The sequence below is a fragment of the Pelodiscus sinensis genome, chromosome 1 (genome assembly GCF_052426305.1).
Source record: "Pelodiscus sinensis isolate ZL-2025 chromosome 1, ASM5242630v1, whole genome shotgun sequence".
Classification (NCBI taxonomy): domain Eukaryota; kingdom Metazoa; phylum Chordata; order Testudines; family Trionychidae; genus Pelodiscus; species Pelodiscus sinensis.
Genome location: NC_143052.1, coordinates 344256500 through 344276689, shown reverse-complemented (window position 1 = coordinate 344276689; position 20190 = coordinate 344256500). Strand labels below are relative to the sequence as shown.

The window sequence follows — 20190 nt, the reverse complement described above, 5'->3', positions numbered from 1 at the left end:
GTTTTCCCGTCAGCATACATAGTACCTACTTGGTGTGCTGCTGTGCAGAGCAATTCAGTTGTAGACCAGCCCCTAGTGATCCACTCTTGGGGGCGGGGCAGTGAATTAACTATGCTGACAGGAGAACCCATCCCATCACTGTAGTATGTGTCTACACTAAAGTATTGCTGTGCACTGAAGATGTACTGCTGTAGCGTTTTCAATGTAGGCAATACCTGAAACTCCCCTTTCATTCCTAGACATGGACCCTCCAAGACAAAGTTATGGCACAATACCAGGGAAAGAACAGAGGAGGGTTACGCGATCATTTAAAAATCATACCTGTGTAGACCCTTAACAAGCCTCCATCTCAACTTTACGACGTTTTTACTCCTACTTGTGCACATTACTGTGGGTCAGAGAAAAGATCATGGATATTCTGCCATTTATTAACGTTTATTCCAACCTACAGGGATCAGAAAGCATTTCAAGGCTGGGTGCTAGTCTATTGTGTGTGCTATTATCCACAAGCTGGTTTTGGGTTGTGAGGATAAGATGAAATATTAATGGAATTGAAATCTTGTCCTTCGTTAATTGCTGTCCTGAACATTGGCAGATTAAATTTTCCCCGTGTCAGAGTTTTTTGATGTGTAATCACTTTTTAAGAGGCTCAGCTTTTCCACTCTGCTGTTTTGAAACTGCTGCTGCTCATCAGTCGTCTGTGTTTGATTATTCATTTTTTATGTTGCACAGGCTTTTTAGATGAGACATATTCCAGTGAGAGTCAGATGCTGCAGGCAAGCACAGGGGCAGTCTTTTCACATACCTCTTCCACTCTACCTCAGTCCTCACCTGCCGAACCTCTTCGCTCATCTGATTTTTAGTCTCCTCCACAGCTCTATCTACCATTCTGACCTTCAAGCACTCCTCTTTATTCTAGTCCTTGGCTACACCTCAGCATAGACTAAATGCTATGCAGACCTTTGTGGTGGGGTTTGTGAGCCGAACACATTTCCACGGACGATATTAAGATCCTCACACTCATTTGTAATCGAAGTCAGGTTTGTACAGAGGTAAAAGGCTAGAGCACATTGAGACTTATTAGTCTTCCTTAAAAAAGAACTTAAAGCATAGCTGTAAGGTTTTCTAGAATGTCCCCACTAATTTACCATTAAGTACAAAACTTCTCGTGAACAACCTTCATTTGATGTATCTGTGTAACCCTGTAACTCTAAAGGGAGAAAAAAAAACATAGAATTCATGTTCCCTTCCTTTTTACAGGAATCCAATCATTTCTTCCATCCTGACTGTTTTCAGTAGTTCTTTATATCTCTCAGAACTTTGTTTCCTTTTTTTCCCCCCACTGCCTTTGTGCATTGTAAGGCAAAGGGTATTTTTTCAGAAGAACTGGCATGGCAAGTGAGGAGAATGGGCAGGATCTTGTGCTCAGCATGAGGCCAGCTCAGCTGGGGCACGCTGCCATGAAAGTGAAGTTTGGGAAGAGGCTGTTGGGAAGGAGGGGGTGAAGGGTCCATGGCTATATGCAGCTGAGACTGGCTTTTCAACTGAAATGACGGAACTGGCGGCATACTCCTTTGAAGAGAGAAAATCAGTCGCTGGAACCAGCGGTGAAAGTAACTTTAAAATTTCTTACAGGTGCTGTCCTATTGCAACCCAGCTCCCTGCCAGCTCTTTCAAAAGCTCCCTGCTGGCTTTTGCCACAGCTCAGCCAGCTCTTGCGAGAGCTGCACACCTGGGCACACTCACTTACTGTCACCTCTGGTGGGAACCCATGCTCCCAGTGTTGGTTGAGAGTGTTTCTCTTAAGCAAATGTCACCTCTCTGCAGATGACAGATTTCCAGTCGTCATTATTGCCAACTTCAAATACAGGCAGTCCCCGGGTTACGTACAAGATAGGGACTGTAGGTTTGTTCTTAAGTTGAATCTGTATGTAAGTCGGAACTGGCGTCCAGATTCAGCCGCTGCTGAAACTGACCGCCAGTTCTGACTTACATACAGAATCAACTTAAGAACCCCAAGCGTCCCCAAGTCAGCTGCTGCTGAAACTGATCAGCAGCTGATTCCAGGAAGCCCGGGGCAGAGCAACTCTGCCTCGGGCTTCCTGTAGTCAGCGCTGGTCAGTTTCAGCAGCGGCTAAATCAGGACGCCTGGGGCAGAGCAGCTGGGGCACTACTGGACCAACCCAGCAGCACCCAACTCCTTGGCACTACTGGACCAACCCAGCAGCACCCCATCTGCTCTGCCCCAGGCGTCCTGATTCAGCCGCTGCTGAAACTGACCAGCAGCGGCTGAATCAGGACCAGAGCAGCTGGGGTGCTCCTGGGTTGCAAAGCCTCGGGGAAGCCGGCAGCGGAGCAGACCAGGCGCGCCCGGGCTGCCTCGCTGCCCAAGCCCCCCCGCAGCTTTGCAAAGCCGCAGGGAAGCCAGCGGCGGAGCAGCCCAGGCGCGCCTGGGGTGCCCCGCTGCCCGAGCCCCCCGCTGCGGCTTTGCAAAGCCGCGAGGAAGCCGGCAGCAGAGTAGTCCAGGCGCACCTGGGCTGCCTCGCTGCCCGAGCCCCCCCCCCCCCCCCGCAGCTTTGCAAAGCCGTGGGGAAGCCGGCGGCGGGGCAGCCCAGGTGCGCCTGGGGTGCCCCGCTGCCCGAGCCCTTCCGCGGCTTTGCTCTGCATCTTCCTGGTCTGCAGACCAGGGAGACGCAGAGAAAGCCCCAGAGTACACGGGCGGCAGGACCGCGAGGTCCCGCAGTCCGTGTACTCTGGGGCAGCCCCGTTCGTAACTGCGGATCCTACATAAGTCGGATCCGCGTAAGTCGGGGACTGCCTGTATTGAAAAATAATAAGCCCCAAAACAGTGCAATTTTTAAAATAATAGGTGGGACTTTTTTATTTCCTTTATGGTGTCTGGGCCTTTAAGGTTCATGTTTGCCAGGTTTTCTCTGAAACTACAAGAAATGGAAACTAGTTTTTTGAAAAAATGAAAGCTGAGATTCCCATGTGATCTCAGGAGCTAGACCTTGAAGAAAAAAAGTCTCATGAGACTAGTTGATAACATTGAGTCTTCCTGTAGTCTAAGGTCATGAATTTATAGATGGTGAACAGTAACAGAACTTGGAACATTCAATCTGCTTCCCATTGTTGATAATACCCAGGTGGAAACTCAGCAAATGCATGCATGCTCTCTCCCCCTCATCTAGGAAAGTGTATATTTCTCTTCTGCATATTTGTCTAAAAAAAAGTTGCTTCTTTGAAAAGTCTTTTTAGTTCATTAGCCCACCAGCCTAACAACTTTTTAACACTGGAACACGTGAATGGCTCACAAGACAAAGTAGTGGCATTTATTGTAAATAGCGAATTAATCATGTGTTCCTTATGTTGAAATGTAACCCAGTGCTGCTTTCAGTGAAATACATTTCTGAATCTTTAAGGTGTTGGTTCCTAACCAATGGCACCGGGCCGCAGACTGCTGGCTGCTGGGCCTCAGCAGCTCTGGGGGGTCGGGGCTGGAGTACATCACCTAGGGCCTGCCCTGCTGCTGTGGCCGTTGGAAGAAGCGTGTCCTGTCCTGCCTCTCAGCCAACCAGCGCAGACAGGGTCGAGGTCTCCTCCCCACTGCGGAAGAGTGGTTTGCTGCACGGTGGGAGGGCTGCATGGAGCCTGGCATGGCAGCCTTAGAGCAGCTGCAACCCAGGCAGCAGCACTCAGCTGGTGGCAAGGAGGCAGTGCAAGACTAGGTGAGGGGGCTGGGGCAGGCGCTGGGGGCTCCAGGGGCAGGGCTAGTGCTGGGGAGCTCTAGGGGTGGGGAGCTCTAAGAGGCGAGGGCTAGCACTAGGGAGGCCTCAGGGGACTGGGGCTTTTGGTGGACTGGTAACTGAAATGTTATATTTGTGTAATAAATATGCAAATAAAATGTTACCAGGCCACTAAAAGTTTGTGAATGGCTTTTCCAGTCCCCGGTATAAAAAAGGTTGGGAATCACTGCTCTAAAGTTGCAGCTTATTTGTCTTGATAAGAGTAGAATTGGATAAAGCTGGAATGTTTCTTCCTTTTTTTAAATGGACAGGAGATAAAAATGATTTATTGTGTCAGTATCCGTGATCTAAAATTAGAAGATCATATACTGGATTGATAACTAGTGGACTGATAACTTTATGAAAAAGGCTATTTGAAGGTGAGGCGATGGAGAAATCTGTCCTGGATTACCAGACTTTGCTCTCCAAAGGCTGGGTTCTTCATGGCTTCTCAGACACTTTTGAGGGCTGCACTGAATTTTCATAAGCCACAGGACGCTGCTGCAGCCACAGTGTTCAGTCATGTCAGATGCAGCCCTTGGAGGCTGCGAGTCTCTGTGCATAAAGTTCCAGGTGAGCCAGGTGGCCTTTGCTTAAATAACGATGAGCTGGGACGAGTAGTCTTCGTGGGCCATGCCTGTCTGAAAGATGGGATGGTAAACAAGACATGCTGTGGAATTCAGTCAAACACAGCCTGCTAGATACACAGATATGGGCCCCATTTTTCCAGCTTTATGCCATTCTGGTGGGACAAATCAGGCAGAAAGCTGCCTTACCAGGCTGGTTGGGGGAACTCCAGGGGGTGTAAAAATGGCTTTGGGGGAGATGCAGAGCGGCTGCTGTTCCCTTGGGGTTCTAGTAAAACTGGACCCAACCCTGCTTTCTTCAGTCCTTGATAAAGGGTCTTCTCTCTAAAGCAGGACAGAACCAATAAATCTCCCTGTAGAGATTTTACTCTGTTTTTCCTAACAGCTTCACTGGAGCCAGTGTTTGCATATAAATGAGGCAATGCTTCTTTTACCAAGTGTCTTTCATCCCTCGGTGACTGCAGCCCCATGGGAGAAACGTTTAGGAGTTTTGTTCCTGGCCCCCTCTCTCTGAAGGGCTCTGCCACCTGTGGGACCAGTTACAAATCAGTTACCCGATAGAACGCCAGGCAACGTTAAAGTGCCATTGCAGCCCTGCGGATGCGGTCGTGTTCGTGGAATGGCTGCAAAGCCCCCTCCTGCCCGAGGAAAGATGTTTTCATCCCATGCTTCCACAAAACAGTCCAGGTGTCAAGCCTCATTACTCTAGCTTGCTGCATAAGACAGTGTTTGCCTCTGTAAGAGAAGTCAGGTTCTCTTTCCGGGACTCCATCCGCACACAAGGAGCAAGTGGCTGTGGTTCTTAATAGCAACAGAGCAAGTTCACTGCTTTTGTCAGTAATGCCAATGGACTGCAGGGAGCAGGGTTGGTACAAAAGCAATCTGAGACACGCTCTTTAAAATAAGGTGACCTTTGTAGATAAGATACCTGATGAGTCACCATAAACAAACCCACAAATCCCCTATTACAGTCTGTTATATGTGGAGGAATCAGCGGCTTCGGCACAGCTGGAAGTCAGCACTTTTCCATATTTGTCAGGTGCAGCTGCTTACATTTCAGGTCTTTGTTTCCAATGGGCCTCTGTTAATTGCAGGCTTACAGGGGAGAATAAAACAATTGTGGCACTGATAGGACTCAACGGTGCTTCAGTTACAAGATAAATAAATTATTCAGTGTACAGTCTTGCCCTGCCAAATCTACGCAGCTAGAAATATAAAAATAAGCGATGCCGTGGATAGATGCTAATTATAATGGCGCGTCAGTTACCTAGAGCAGAGCTGCTACGGAAATATCAGCAAGCTAGTTGTCACCAAGAGCCTGCTCCTCCTGCTGTTGCAGGCTGAGGGAGGTGGGGGGAGCTCAGGCTGTGGGGCTATCTCACCGATCCTGCGAGGTATCAGGGTCTCAAGCACTCATATTGCAGCCCAAGCCCAGAAGAAAACACTGCAAAAAGAGCCCCACAAGCCCAGGACCCGCAAAGCCGAGTCAGCTGGCCTGGTCCAGCCATGGGTTTGTAATTGCGGTATAGACATACTTAGTGCAAGTAGCGTTGGACCCTTTGTAGCTTCTGTGGCACACTTCACATGCTGTGTCAATAGGCGGCTATTGTGGCTTCCAATTTGCATTTGATTCTTAAGTGTTTTTTTTCCCCTGCATTTGAATTAGGCAATCAAGAGCACACACTGCTGCAGACACTTTTATTATGAAATGGCTTCTTACAAAGCCCCCCTCCCCCCCACAGTTCGATCCAGCAAGTTAAAGCAGCACACTGTTCACGTTGACTAACTATGCACCTATTCTGGCCTCAGGGCTCATAAGGAACAGCTGTAATATTTTTGCATGTCTCTAACACCCTTCACATCAGGGTCTCCAACTGCTTTGCTAACATAGGGCTTCATGTTGAAGACAGTGGGAGCTGAAGGTTCAGCCTCCTGTAGGAGAAGTTCAGGATTTTAATAGATTGAGCCTTCTACAGTATGCATTGCTCAATTGCCCTGTGAAGTCGGGCAGTATGCCCGCTTTACAGACCAGGAAACCACCAATGGAAACCTCTGGTCCATTTTTGTGCATTTTAGACATTAAAAGGCTTCTCATCACTTTAAGGTGTAAGGGCTAAATCCAGTGATTTGGGTTCATGTAGTGACCCTTCCCTGGCTTCTACAAAGCTATGCTTGCTATTTTTCTTATGGTGTGTGAGTAGTAGCACTCCAGTTGCAGTTGGAAGCATGCTACCCCACTTACGTGTGCATAGTCCAGCTCTAACATGCAATGTTCAAAAGGATAGTCTTCTCTGAATAGCATGTTATGAACCTAGATTAGAGCATGTTACCTAGTGGGAACAGTCCATAGCATAGCTTGATTAGCACACTTGCCCACACAGGATGCTTACTAATTTTGCTCGGTTAAACACTGCTGTGTAGCTACCGCCTGGGCTCACCTTGAGCCCCGAATGTTTAATGAAGACGAATCGCTAGAGCAATGGGTTCATAATGGTATTCAGACATCTTAATTGTTAACAATGAAAGCTGCAGTGCTAGGGAAGGACAAGAGAGACTCAGCCCTTCCTCTGCAGCTGCGTTGCCACAAGCTTTCCAGTCACTACTTTGCGGCGTAAGCACTTAAAAATAGTCTGGTGCAATCTAGAATCCCCAACAATTATATTACTGATTTAACCAGCCAGCAGACAATGAATGAGGACAAAAGCTCCCAGATTGGAGAGAAAATTACTCAAACTATAGATATGGTCTTGAAGGGCATTTAGAGGTGTAATGCAAGCCCCTCGAGTCATGCCTTGTTTTTAACCCCGTGAGTACTGGTATTACCCAAGAAGCCACCATATGAATGCTGTGGAAGACTTGAAAACATAGTCACTGTTTGGACAGTTGTGGATATGTGAGAGCAGTATTTCCCAGACTGTAATTATAGAATCATGGCAATTTAGGGTCGGACGCGACCTCAGGAAGTCATCGAGTTCAACCCTCTGCTAAAAGCAGGACCAATCCCAACTAAATCAACCCAGCCAGGGATTTGTCAAGCCGGGACTTAAAAACCTCTAAGGATGGAGGTTCCACCACCTCCCTAGATAACCCATTCCAGTGCTTCACCACCCTCCTAGTGAAATAGTTTTCCTAACTGTCCAATCTAGACGTCCCCTTCCCTCCAGTCAAGGAAAGAAAAACCCTGCAAGGATTTAAGCTGCCGTACAAGAGGTGAACCCCTCCAGTGAGATGTACTATACACTAGGGATGTAATAGTGTAGTCGATTAACGAATAAGCAAAAGCTTATCAGTAAATGCTATAACGGACAAGCATTCCCCCCACCCCGCCATTGAGAATAATTTTTTTAGCAGGCTGGCCAGCAGCCCAGCTCAGTCCTGGCTTGCGACAGGTCCGGGCAGCAGCACAAGGTGACAGGCAGGCAGTCTGCGAGGGGAGCTTGTTTTTAAACTGGCTCCCCTCACGGACCAGCTCACGCCTGGCACCCTGCGCTGCTGCCTCTGATACAGAAACAGCAGAGCAGAGTGGCAGGGGGCTCCTCGGGAGTGAGGCCGGAGCACACTCGCTGCTGCCCCCACCCCCGGGGACTATAGAATAGTGGACTAACCGATAAGAATTCATGAGATTACTTGACTACCAAGAAATAGAGGACACCAAATGAAGTTAATGGGTAGCAGGTTTAAAATTAATAAAAGAAAGTTCTTCACACAGCGTGTAGTCAACCTGTGGAACTCCTTGCCAGAGGAGGCTGTGAAGGCTAGGACTATAATAGAGTTTAAAGAGAAGCTAGATAATTTCATGGAGGTTAGGTCCATAAAAGACTATTAGCCAGGGGATAGAAATGGTGTCCTTGGCCTCTGTTTTTCAGAGGCTGGAGAGGAATGGCAGGAGACAAATCGCTTGATCATTGCCTTCAGTCCACCCTCTCTGGAGCACCTGGTGCTGGCCACTGTCGGCAGACAGGCTACTGGGCTAATGGACCTTTGGTCTGACCCAGTACAACCATTCTTATGTTTTTATGTTCTTATGACTATTCAATTAACCTATATTTAGCTGCCCTACTATACACCTCCATGCCCCCGATTTACTGAATCAGGCCCAGTGTTTTGAAACGTATTGTTCTCGGGAAACATTATGGGTTCACATTGTTCAGAAATCCTTATATGACATTACATCCGGATTCAAACAAAAGAGCGTGGGGGTGAACAAATCTCAGTCTGGCCCTTGTCATGTCTCCCCTAATAGGACAGCAGCATAGAGCCAACAGTGTAACGTCTCCTTTAGACTCATACAGTGCCTGGCGCAATGGTGGCCTTGACTGGGCTGAGGCTTCAGAAACAGAAACATTTCAAAATAATCGAGGGACTTGCCTTTAATATGGAGCCCGGGTGCCTTCCTCCGCCTTGGTCCTGGGACCAGGGTATTGTTCCCCGCAGTCGTCAGGAAGTGGCTGATCTCTGGCTGTTTGGGTGATGTAATCCCAGAGAGTAGCTGGGCAGCCAGATTTGTCAGTCTCCAGCCAGAAACCTGCATGGCTATGCTGCTCCCTCAATGGACTCAGAGGGTACGTCTAGACTACATGGCTTCGTCGACGGAGCCATGTAAATTAGTGTATTCGGCGTAGTCAAAGAAGCAGGGATTTAAACAATCCCCGCGTCATTAAAATAAAAATGTTCGCCGCGCTGTGCCGACAATCAGCTGATCCGGCACAGCACGGCAGTCTAGACGCGGCGCGGTCGACAAAGGAAGCCTTTGTCGACCGTTCTGGTAAATCTCGTTTCACGTCTAGACTGCCGCACTGTGCCGGATCAGCTGATTGTCAGCACAGCGTGGCGGCCATTTTTATTTTAATGAAGCGGGGATTATTGAAATCCCTGCTTCTTTGACTATGCCGAATACACTGATTTATATGGCTCCGTCGACAGAGCCATGTAGTCTAGACACACCGACAGTGAGGAGCTTTGCCTCAGCGGTCCTGATCATTGCTGCAGTCTCTCCGGGAGAAGAGCTCTGGGAGAGGGACTTAGCTGTAATCATTTAGAAACTGTATTAGTGTAACAGCCTGAAGCTCCATTCAGGGTCAGCACCCCATTGTGCTGGGCGCTGGGTGTGTTAGACGGGGTCCCCGCCCCAGAAAGCATTTGGGTTTACTGTGGCCTCGGATAGCTACTGTTACCACTGCAGCTCAGACAGCTGCAAAGCCCTCTGAGTTCCTCTGCTCCGTAGCCCCCCTAATTCTTTGTTGATATGGAAAAATTGTCCTTTAGGCTGAGCCAGTGATTTGCTCTAGACTCCTATTGAGTGGCTTCTGCATCTGTGGGGCGCTGTAGACACTGAGTGAAAATGGTGTTCTCAGCATGGTTGAAATTGCTATTGCGCCATGTCAGCCTGCTCCTCTGCTGTCTCCCGTAGGCTTAAGGCATGGCACTAATGCAGGCTGTTTTTGTTTTCAACAGGGTACACCGCTGGGACTCCATACAAGGTTCCACCTACCCAGAGTAACAGTGCACCACCTCCCTATTCTCCATCTCCAAATCCTTACCAAACTGCTATGTACCCCATCAGAAGTGCCTATCCACAGCAGAACCTGTATGCCCAGGTATGTGTCTAGCAAGCAAGAGAAAAAAGTAGCAGTACAAGCTTGTGTGTCATCCAGAATAGCTAAGAACATATTACTGGCGTAGATACTATGCTTCGGGCTATATGAATTCACCTATTTCTATCTTGTACATACACCATCTGAGCAACCTTCCAACTGCTTGGACCTGGTCAGGATGTGGGTGGGAGACTGCCACGAAAAGCCTTCTGTAGATGTTGGAGGAAGTGGTGCTGGTGGTGCTGTCTAGCACAGTGGGCCCTACTTCTGCATGATATCTGATGGGGTTGTCTATTGGCTTTTGTGCAGCTTGTCACCTGTGAAATTGGATTGCACTGGTCTGTGGTGCTCTCTGCTTTGAGCCAGTACTGAACCAAGCCGCTCTAATCCTAGGTAGCATTATGCGGCCGGAGGATGCTGTGTGTTGAAGATCTTTACCACTTCTGGTCATGGACCATCAAGGGGCTTTTTGTCAGAGTGAGAGAAGTTCACTAATGCTGTATGAATCCTGATGCTTTGGTTTGAATAATCTCCTCTAAGCAGCGTTGCCAGGTCTAATCTTTTCCATCTGTGTGGAATAAATTTTGTTATATGCACTGAGGCATGTAGCAAATGTGCACCACCAGAAGAAACACAAACCTAGTTGTGGGAGCTTTAGAAAAGGTTCAGAGAAGGGCAACTAAAATGATTAGGGGTTTGGAACGGGTCCCATATGAGGAGAGATTAAAGAGACTAGGACTTCTCAGCTTGGAAAAGAGGAGACTAAGGGGAGATATGATAGAGGTGTATAAAATCATGAGTGGTGTGGAAAAAGTGAATAAGGAAAAGTTATTTACTTGTTCCCATAATATAAGAACTAGGGGCCACCAACTGAAATTAATGGGCAGCAGGTTTAAAACAAATAAAAGGAAGTTCTTCACACAGCGCACAGTCAACCTGTGGAACTCCTTGCCTGAGGAGGTTGTGAAGGCTAGGACTATAACAGAGTTTAAAAGAGAACTAGATAGATTCATGGAGGTTAAGTCCATTAATGGCTATTAGCCAGGATGGGTCAGGAATGGTGTTCCTAGCTTCTGTTTGTCAGAGGATGGAGATGGATGGCAGGAGGGAGATTGCTTGATCATTACCTGTTCGGTTCACTCCCTCTGGGGCACCTGGCATTGGCCACAGTCAGCAGACAGGATACAGGGCTGGATGGACCTTTGGTTTGACCCAGTCTGGCCATTCTTATGTGCCTGCTAATCAGCTGGGAGACTAGGACTAGTGTTGGAATATTTCCTGAGCAGCCACACAAACACGCAGCTTACAGGAAACCCTGTCTCTAAGAACCAAACCCAAAAGGCTGGTGCACAAGGAGCAGCAACAAATCAACTCTTGACAATTTAGTTTCAAGAAATCTCTCCTCCTACCCAGAAATCTTTGTCTCTTGTTCAGTCACCTGCCTTTCGTGGCAGTCCCTGGCACACCCTGCTTCGGTGTTAGACATGATCCAGGAAGCTATGGCTTTACTCCTCTTTTCCTTAGTCTGTGTGTTTCCTCTTTGGTTCTCAGTTGTCAGAGCAATGGGTGACTGCTTTCCCCATCTCTGTGCAGACTCTTTTGGGGGTGTCAGACAACGCTCCTAAAAGGGCAGCCATGCTGCCTGGAGGGGACACTGCTCCGAGCAACATGCTGGAATGGGTTGGCACCAGCAGCATTCTCCCACATGCCAGACAGCCAATAGCCATGCTACCTGGGAGGCTGCCAGCATGGTGCAGCACAGTGGGGAAGGAGCAGGACAGCCTGTGTCCAGTGCAGCACGGCAGGAGAGTGACACTCCTCCTCCCCACCCAGGTAACATGGGATGGGTTGGGCAGAGCATGGGACCCCCAGGCCAGGTGTGGGACAGGGAGGAGTCACATGGGGATGTCATATGGAGAGGTCAGGTGGCTCCTGGGGGCTGACACCCCCCCCTTGGGCCCCTCCCAACTAGTCCCCTCTGCCAGAAGATGGTGCCAGTGGCAGCCATGATGGCAGAGCTTGCTGTTTGCAGTCCCCCTCGCCCCCCAAGTTTCCCTTTGAAGGACCTCAAAAGGAGTCCTGGGCAGAATAGCTCCAAACCTCCTCCTGTTCCCCATCAAATTCTGAAGCACCAGATGGTCTTGTATTTCCGATTCCATCTTCTTTTGTTTACCAGTCACCATCTTAATACAGGCCATTGGTGTTATCAATAAGCATTTTTGTTTCGATCAATCTGTGTCTTCCTTTTATTGCCTCTTCCTGTTTCTCCTTCCATTCCTTTGCTGTCAACATTCTTTCTTGCAGGCGAGTACGATATTTTATAAACCTTCAGCCACTTTCCAACTGTTTCGCTCACACTCAGGGCAGGCCTGATAGACCCCGGTTATTACAACAGACACACACGAGGCTAGTGTTACCAATACCTTCCCCTCCGCTGAAATTGGGTAAAGCAGCCTCGTTTCCCGATCTTTCCCTGATCCATTCCTCCCTTGTTATATTAGCTTCTCCACTTGTCTAGAGTTCACCTGCAGTTCAGCTGTTGTCCTGCATGTTTGAAATATCAGCTGAAAGTCTCCTCATTGTCTGGTTCAACAAGATCCCACAGCCTGTGTGTGTTTCAGTATTTTAGCTGCTTTGGCTCCTCTGAGCAGAACTGTGCAGCTGAACGCAGACTTTTATTTCCTCCAGTGTGTTGTCCAAATGGCTGCCAGTGTGCAGTGGCTTCCCCCCATACCTGTTATGTCTGCCCCTTCAGACTTTAGGGCAGAATTCTACCTGAGTTCTTTCTGACTTCAAAGGCTGATTTCTCAATCAGCTGCTTTGGCATGATCCTGATTTATCTTAGCACGTCTTCTTCTTCCCTCGAGAAATATATTTCTGCTTCTGGCAGTTGTCCAGTCAGCCTCGGTGGATTCTGATGGAAAGAGCTAATTTAATAGCCAGGGTTTATCTCTTGCTTCTGTCAATGCCATACCTTGTTGGAGGTTCTACAGTGGCTATCCCTGACTTGTGAAGAAATCTCTCCTCTTTGTTTACACACTATAATCTTCTCACTATAATCTTTTACATTTTCAATTGCACTATCCTTACATGGCTCCATCTACAGTTTCTCTTCCTTAAACCACTAAGGCTTTCAGCTTTTGTGCCACTACAACCATGTCACTAAAAGTCATGCAGCATAGCTGCTGTTTGTCGGCACGTTGGCTCTTTTGCCAACAAAAAACTTCCACCTGCTCCAAGCAGCATTAGCTACAAGCTGTTCACACCAGCGCTTTTCCTCTGCAAAGCTTTTGTCTTTTGTTCATTTAACACTTCTGGGAGGCAAAAGTTTTGTCGTGCAGTTTCCAGTGTAGCCGGCCCACTTGGGGGAGAGAGACAAGGGGGGCGACTGCCCCAGGCCCTAGTGATACAAAAGAGCCTGGAGTAGCAGTGGCGGCTGGAGCCCTGGCCCCTTTAAATTGTTTCTGGCATGCCATTCAGCGCGCTCCAGGAGCATTGATGGTTGCATGAGGGAGCCATGACACTGCCTAGCCCTAGCCCCATCCCTTCCGCCTGAGGCCCCACTCCTTCCAGGGGTAGGGGTACCAGGTGGCCTAAAAAAAATACCAGACACGGTTGATTTCAGATGGGGGAGGGGACCGTCCAGGAGGGGAGCAGGGCTGGCCGGGGGAAGCGGGGGAGGGGAGGGGAACTGGCCATTGGGAAGCAGGGCTGGTGGAGGGTGGGGTCGGGGGCAGCGGGGCTGGCCAGGGGAGATCGGGATGGGGGGGAGAACCAGCTGGCGGGAAGCAAGGCTGGTCGCGGGGAGCAAGGCTGGCTGGGGGAGATTGGGACCAGCCAGCGAGAAGCAGGGCTGGCTGGAAGGGGTTTGGGAGGAGCAGGGGAGAAAATCAGCCGGCAGGGAGCGGGACTGACCTGGGCACATACAGATCCTGGGGTGCTGCCTGTCCCGGGCACGGTCCCGGTGAAGCACGAGTGAGTCCGGCCCCGGAGATTCCTTCCCACCCTGCCCCCCATGTGAGCGTGTCTACCAGCCAGGCAGTTCGCAACTAGGTACTGATGCTCCTAATAACAATAATATGTACCTAATTAGAAAATACCGGACATTTTATATGTCCGGTATTTTCTCAATTTGTTTCTCGGACAGAACCCTCAAATATCAGACTGTCCAGTTCAAAACCGGACACCTGGCAACCTTATCCAGGGGAGCAGAGCAGTCGTCCCCTCCCCCGTCTTGCCCAGGGACCCAGCAAGGCTGCCGGTCCTGTTGCAGTGCAGGCATAGCCTTACATTTTATGTGTTTTATTTTCTGGATAAAAACCATTTTCCATCAGTTTCTTTTTCCAACTATTGTGTTATTCTATCCAGGACTACCCCTTTTGTCCAAGGTGTGCTCTCTTGGATTTCAGCAGCCTTCATTTGCCCTTATTCAGTCTCACGTTAGGCTTGCTCGCAACCCTAACTAGACTATGCACCCTTTTGTGTAGCTACTACTTTATCTCTCGTTGCATCTTTGCATGTCCTTAATGTGACTCACAACTGTCAGGCATTCCCCCTTTTCTTTTAGTTGTCACTCATTTTGTAAGGTAGCAGCCACACAGAATTTCTACAGACATCGCTTAGTGCTCAACATATGTTAACATATGGAGTACTGGATATTCGGCTCTGCAATGTGCATGGGCAACTCTTAACATTTTATCTTTTGGCTCATGCAGAACTTGAATTATTTTACAGCAACAGCTCTCAATAGAGGCAGCTAAGCTGGCTCCTATCCATTGTTTTGCAGCTGCTTTACTGCCTTCCACAGATGATATGCTGGCAAAAACAACAGAGCCTGTCTACCTTAATATTTCACCACTGTGACCGGTGGTGGAGCTAGACCAACAGTGGGGAAAGTGTTCATGCAGAGAGATGGCATTCATCTTCACTTCCTGGCCCATTTTAGTGTGCATTGTTGTAATAAAGGGCTGCCCATATTCTGCCCCAGAGGTAGCTGCACTTCAGTTGGGCTCAAGTAATCCCTGAGACCAAATTCACATCTATGGTGGGTGACAGTCACAGAGAAACCATTGAGAGTGCTGGTGTGAGGGGCTTGAAGGGTCAGACACCTGTAAAGCCTTCAGGTTTCCGGGTGCTTTATCAGGGTGTGAGCTGACCACCTCCACTCAGTGCACATGTCGTGTGGAGATTAGAAGGGCTAAAGTCAGAAGAAAACAACTTGTTGGCCAAAATTGTTGTGTGGAATTTTCTTAAGACTCATTAATTAATTAATTAATTAATTAAATTAACAAAATTGTTGTGTGGATTTTTTTTTAAAAGACTCATTAAATAATGAGTTGCACATGGATGAAATGGGAGCAGTGTCTTCCAATTGGTCCTTGTCAGTGCTTCATGCACAAAGTGTTACAGTGAGAATCTGCCACAGAATTAAATCCACAATAATGGAACGGCTCCCTCAGAAGAGGAGGCCTTTAACCTGGTCAGCCAGCACATTCGATGTTGTGTTGTACTGTGTATTAGATTGGGAGCCCTCTGGGGTGAGTTCCGTATCTTCTTTTTGTGATAGCGTCAAGCGTGTTGATGGTGATGATGTCATGCTCTGTCCTGTGACCCGAAAGCACCAACCTACAGTCAGATTGTTAAAAAAACAGGGCACAAGCCCCAAAGTGACGAGGAGTGCTCTACTTTGATTTCACCAACCAGTTATCACATGTAAACTCTTCAGGCGCTATAACAGCCTTATGGTTGGTCACAGATGGTCCTGTTGCACACTGCCCTCTGTCTTACCACCCATATGAGCTTGCCTTTGTGATAGAGGGACCTTCTGCCAAGAATCCCAGCAATATTCAGGTTATTCTCAGTCCGAAGGGTCCAGTCACTTACTCTGGCTTAAATTCACTTTAGATCTCACACAAAAGACAATCCTCGCGGCCAATTCTATATAAACTGCATGAAGACTTGTTAAATAGGAAGAGGAAACAGAAGAGTTATTTATAAGGTTAAAGCAGGTAAACATTTATGCACAAATTAGTTACAATCTTAAATTTTGAAAGACATTTCCAGACTAAGCAGTTATTGTACCAAGCAGTTACAATCTTAAATTCCAGACTAAGCAGTTACACTCTTAAATTTTGAATAGACGATTCCAGACTAAGTAGCTGGGGATTTCTTGCTTATGCCTAGATACTTTGCCCTGTAGAGTCCAAGCAGAACAGAGATCCAGTTCCTTCTTTTTAGGGATTTTTATCCCCGTCTTCTCTTATGCTCTCAGCTGCAAACTAAAGCTGACGGGCATAATTCACTTGCATGACTCATCTTCAAAAGGAGGAAGCAAAACAACAAATGTCCTTTGTCCTTTTTAACGTTCCACAAAGTCCATCTGGTGTTGATGGACTTTCCCTATTGGTCAGAGCATAACAACTTCTGTTGGATACCAGCACTTTACGTTAATTAACGCCTCTTTCCTGTCTGGTGATTATACCGTCCCAGGGGTCTGCCGTACAATTGCTCAGCTATTACCTTACGCTCTGGGATAGAGATGTTACAAGTGAGATTACTGTATGCAGCACTTCATAAGCATTCAAAAAGTCTAAACTGCAAATGCACTCTTATAATCCAAATATCCGTTTTAACAATACTAACACACAGGTGAGCCAAGCTGGCTCCAGCTGAGTATTTGTCAGTCTTCAGTTGAGACGTGGGGACCTTGGCATGAGCTGGCACCTAGTCCGACAGCTTCACAGGTGCACAATAAATAATAATGATTGAACCCAAATGGTTGTGTCAGTGATTCAGAGCCGACAATACATAAGAACGGCCATACAGCTTGTGGTATCAAGCTGGTATCTAGTGCATGCAGAGTCTGCGATCGTCTTGAAGTAAAGTAACGAATTCAGAGATTGTCTTTCCATCAGGACTTGTGCTTTCAGCCAAACTGAAATGATTTTCATACTTATTCTTTCCAACAGGGAGCTTATTATACACAGCCGGTGTATGCTGCACAGCCTCATGTCATCCACCACACCACCGTGGTTCAGCCAAACAGCATTCCCTCTGCTATCTATCCAGCCCCTGTCGCTGCACCTAGGACTAATGGTGTAGCCATGGGAATGGTTGCTGGGACCACCATGGCCATGTCAGCAGGTGAGAATGAGCTCTTTAATCTGACCAGTAAGAGGATCCCTCAGAATATCTGCACAAATAATGCATTTCTATGGTGATGTAACAATGGGATGATTGTAGCTGATTTTGCCAGGAGAAATACACTCTCTGTGTATTGAAAAGATGCCAGCACATACATATTTGTCCATTTTAAATTCCATGCCCCTCTCTGCAGTCTTTACTCCTACTGTACACTATAAGAACTTGCCTCAATAAACTCAGTAGACTCGGTATTAAAGGTTGATGAAATACAGCACATTGCAACAAAGTAATTTCAAAACCAGTTTATACATGATTGCTTCTGAAATGTGGCCAACAACCCTCCAAGTTATTTCAGGGATTAAATTAAGAAAGCACCCAGTGCAAACTGCATTTTATTGTCCCTAATTTCCATAGCTAATTGTGCAAAAGTGCTTGCCATGTACATAATGAGTTTTTCCTGTACTAAAAGGGAAGCTAAATGTAGCTTTATCTGCCAACTTCCATTCCTTTTTAAACAAAGGTTCTATCCATTTGCTCCTAGTAGTGGTTAAATAGTCACATTTTCAAAGATAACAAAGTAGACCCTCCAATTGGCTTACCCTATAGGGACATATTCTTAAGATTTTAGGTGTATTATTCCCTCTCTGGTCCGTCTGTTCCAGGAACAATGTAATAAGCAGCTTAATTCCTTATTCACAACACTGTTGTGTTCTTAACCTCTGGCTCCTTTTATAAGGTTTTTATAATGTTGTTGAAGATGTTAGTATTAAATATTTTGACAATAGAAACATTAATGTTAGCATATATATAATTCCCAGATCATATGTAATTTATGCTCACATTTAAATCCATATAAAAGCAGATGAATAGATATCACCTAAAACAAAGGACAGAGACTCTTTTTATTTGCACGACAGTTTATATTTCTGTCCTTGGCTGTTATTCAACCGAACAATTGTCAGTATTGCTCCTTGACTTGTCCAGCAGGGTTTTTAAAGACTGCCGCGGCTGTACATTCCCAGCAATATACTGCATGTCCTGTTAGCTTGTTCCAGTAATTTGTAAATCAAAAATATCTGTTTGTGGTGGGAATCTCTGTCATGAATGGTAATGTCACCATCTGTACAGCAGGCACCATTCAAAGGGACAATTCTCTTTCCTGTGGTATGTGCAGTACTCCCTAAACTTATGTTGGGAAGGAAATGTAATTACTCCAGGTGGTAAGTGTCTAGGGTTTAATGATTGTACAATAAATGCATTCTTTGGGCATATATATTTTTAAAGAGTCATTCTGAACATCAAGATGACTCTTAGAACAAAATAAGTCTGCAGTTGTCATATGCATCTCACATCACACATAATCCAAAAGCTGTGAGAAGGTATTATTTGAAAGCCTCCAGGGTACGGGTTATTAACAACAAGGGAATGGTGGACTTCATCGAAATTAGATGTAGAAAAGAGCTACTGGGACATCCAGTCCATCTCCACTGCCTGCTGACATTCCCTACACAGTATTTCCCAATGCTCTAAACAACTCAAACAACTGGCCTTCCCCCACTTTTCATGGGAGGTAATTCATGGTCTGATAAATCGTATCATGAATTAATTTGCCCTGAGGGTGCATCTACACTGCACCCATAACTCAGAATAAGCTACACAATTGGAGCTACACAAATTGCGTATCTTATTGTGAGTTAATTTTGAAATAGCTTATTTCGAAAGGCAGCACCAACGTTTGAAATAAAGCGCTATTCCAAAACATCCCTTAATGCTTGTGGAACGAGGTTTAGAGGGATGTCGGTATAGCATGTCCATTATTTCAAAAGATATTTTGAAATAACAGGAGCGCTGTCAAGATATGGAATAGCTATTTCAGGATACCGGAAGTACCCCAAAACAGTGTCACTGTCTAGACATATCCTGATAGACTAAACTTCACCTCAGCACTTTTAGTTAAAACCTCCCTTGTAATTTGCCCTCATGGATGTTATGTATGTCAAATTTTTGTTGCATCTGCTGTTGTAACTTCTGCGATCATCTTTGCCAGGCTGCAGAAGGTTTCAATGGGTTGCTGTGTCTGATCCTTTTTATAAGTCTCTAGGAACAGGGAAAACCTGAAGAAAGGAAACTAGGGGAAGAGCTGCTTGTATACAAATATGTTAAGCCTAAATGAACTCAGCATTTTGAAGAGGGTTCATTAAAAGGCTGTATCCTGTTCACTTATTTATCTAACATGGCGCACTTGAGCAAAACTCTGGGGATTGAGTCTTAACTAGCCGAGCAATATTTGGAAGCATTAAAGAACAAAGGCAGCTGCTGGAATGGTTTCTCCTCACATATAGTATCCTTGGCACCAGTGGCACTGGAACTATTTTTAGGGTGAGGGTGTTGAGCTGTGCCCCCCTGACACCTGCTTGTGCTCCCCATCATCCCAGGCTGGGATCACACCGTGGGTGGCCAACTCTCCCGTACCGGACAGATTGGATGTTATTGCCACAAATGGTGCCTAATACTTCTGGTCCATGAGAGTTGGCAATTCAGCCATAGCTGGACGTAGCTGCAGAGCCCTAGGCTGGCGGCGGGACCCTGAATGGCAGCAGAGCGTCCAGGGCTGTGGCCTGAACAGCAGGCCATAGAGCCTGCATGGACAGCAGGTGGTGGGAACTCAGGGAGGTAGCAAAGCCAGCAGGAACTCGGAGGGGCCACCTGGAGGCTGGATCTTGGCCTGCAATGGGGCTGGTGGTCCCTGGGCAAGGGGAAGTTCACAGTGGAGCGAGCCCCTAGGTGCAGGGAAGCCTGATGAAAAACCTAGAGATGCTGCAGTGTCCGTCGTCGTCCCCTCCCCCGCCACACACACATATACTCCTACTTCCCATGCCTATGAGAGGCACAGTGCTTTTGGACACTGTGCTATCTGAGCTGACAGTGCGTATCTGTTCATATTCTGGCTTTATCACAAAACTCAGTCAGTCCAGGGCTGCAATGTCTTGATTGTGTTAATCTATAATGCAACACCAGTGGCAGCTCTCCCTCCCGCTGCTCTGAGGGCCTGAGGCTCAGAAAGGCCGAGCACCCATAAAT

General features: G+C 47.1%; 1 protein-coding gene across 10 annotated transcripts in view; it reads left to right on the top strand.

The window, feature by feature from the left end:
- Positions 1-20190, top strand: part of FAM168A (family with sequence similarity 168 member A) — a 372849-nt gene that overhangs the window by 342320 nt on the left and 10339 nt on the right. For all 10 annotated transcript variants that reach the window (XM_075919566.2, XM_075919569.2, XM_075919567.2 and 7 more), the window contains 2 exons: positions 9827-9969; positions 16935-17109. In XM_075919566.2, the coding sequence (XP_075775681.2) occupies positions 9827-9969; positions 16935-17109 (318 nt within the window). The remainder of the gene's footprint in view (positions 1-9826; positions 9970-16934; positions 17110-20190) is intronic.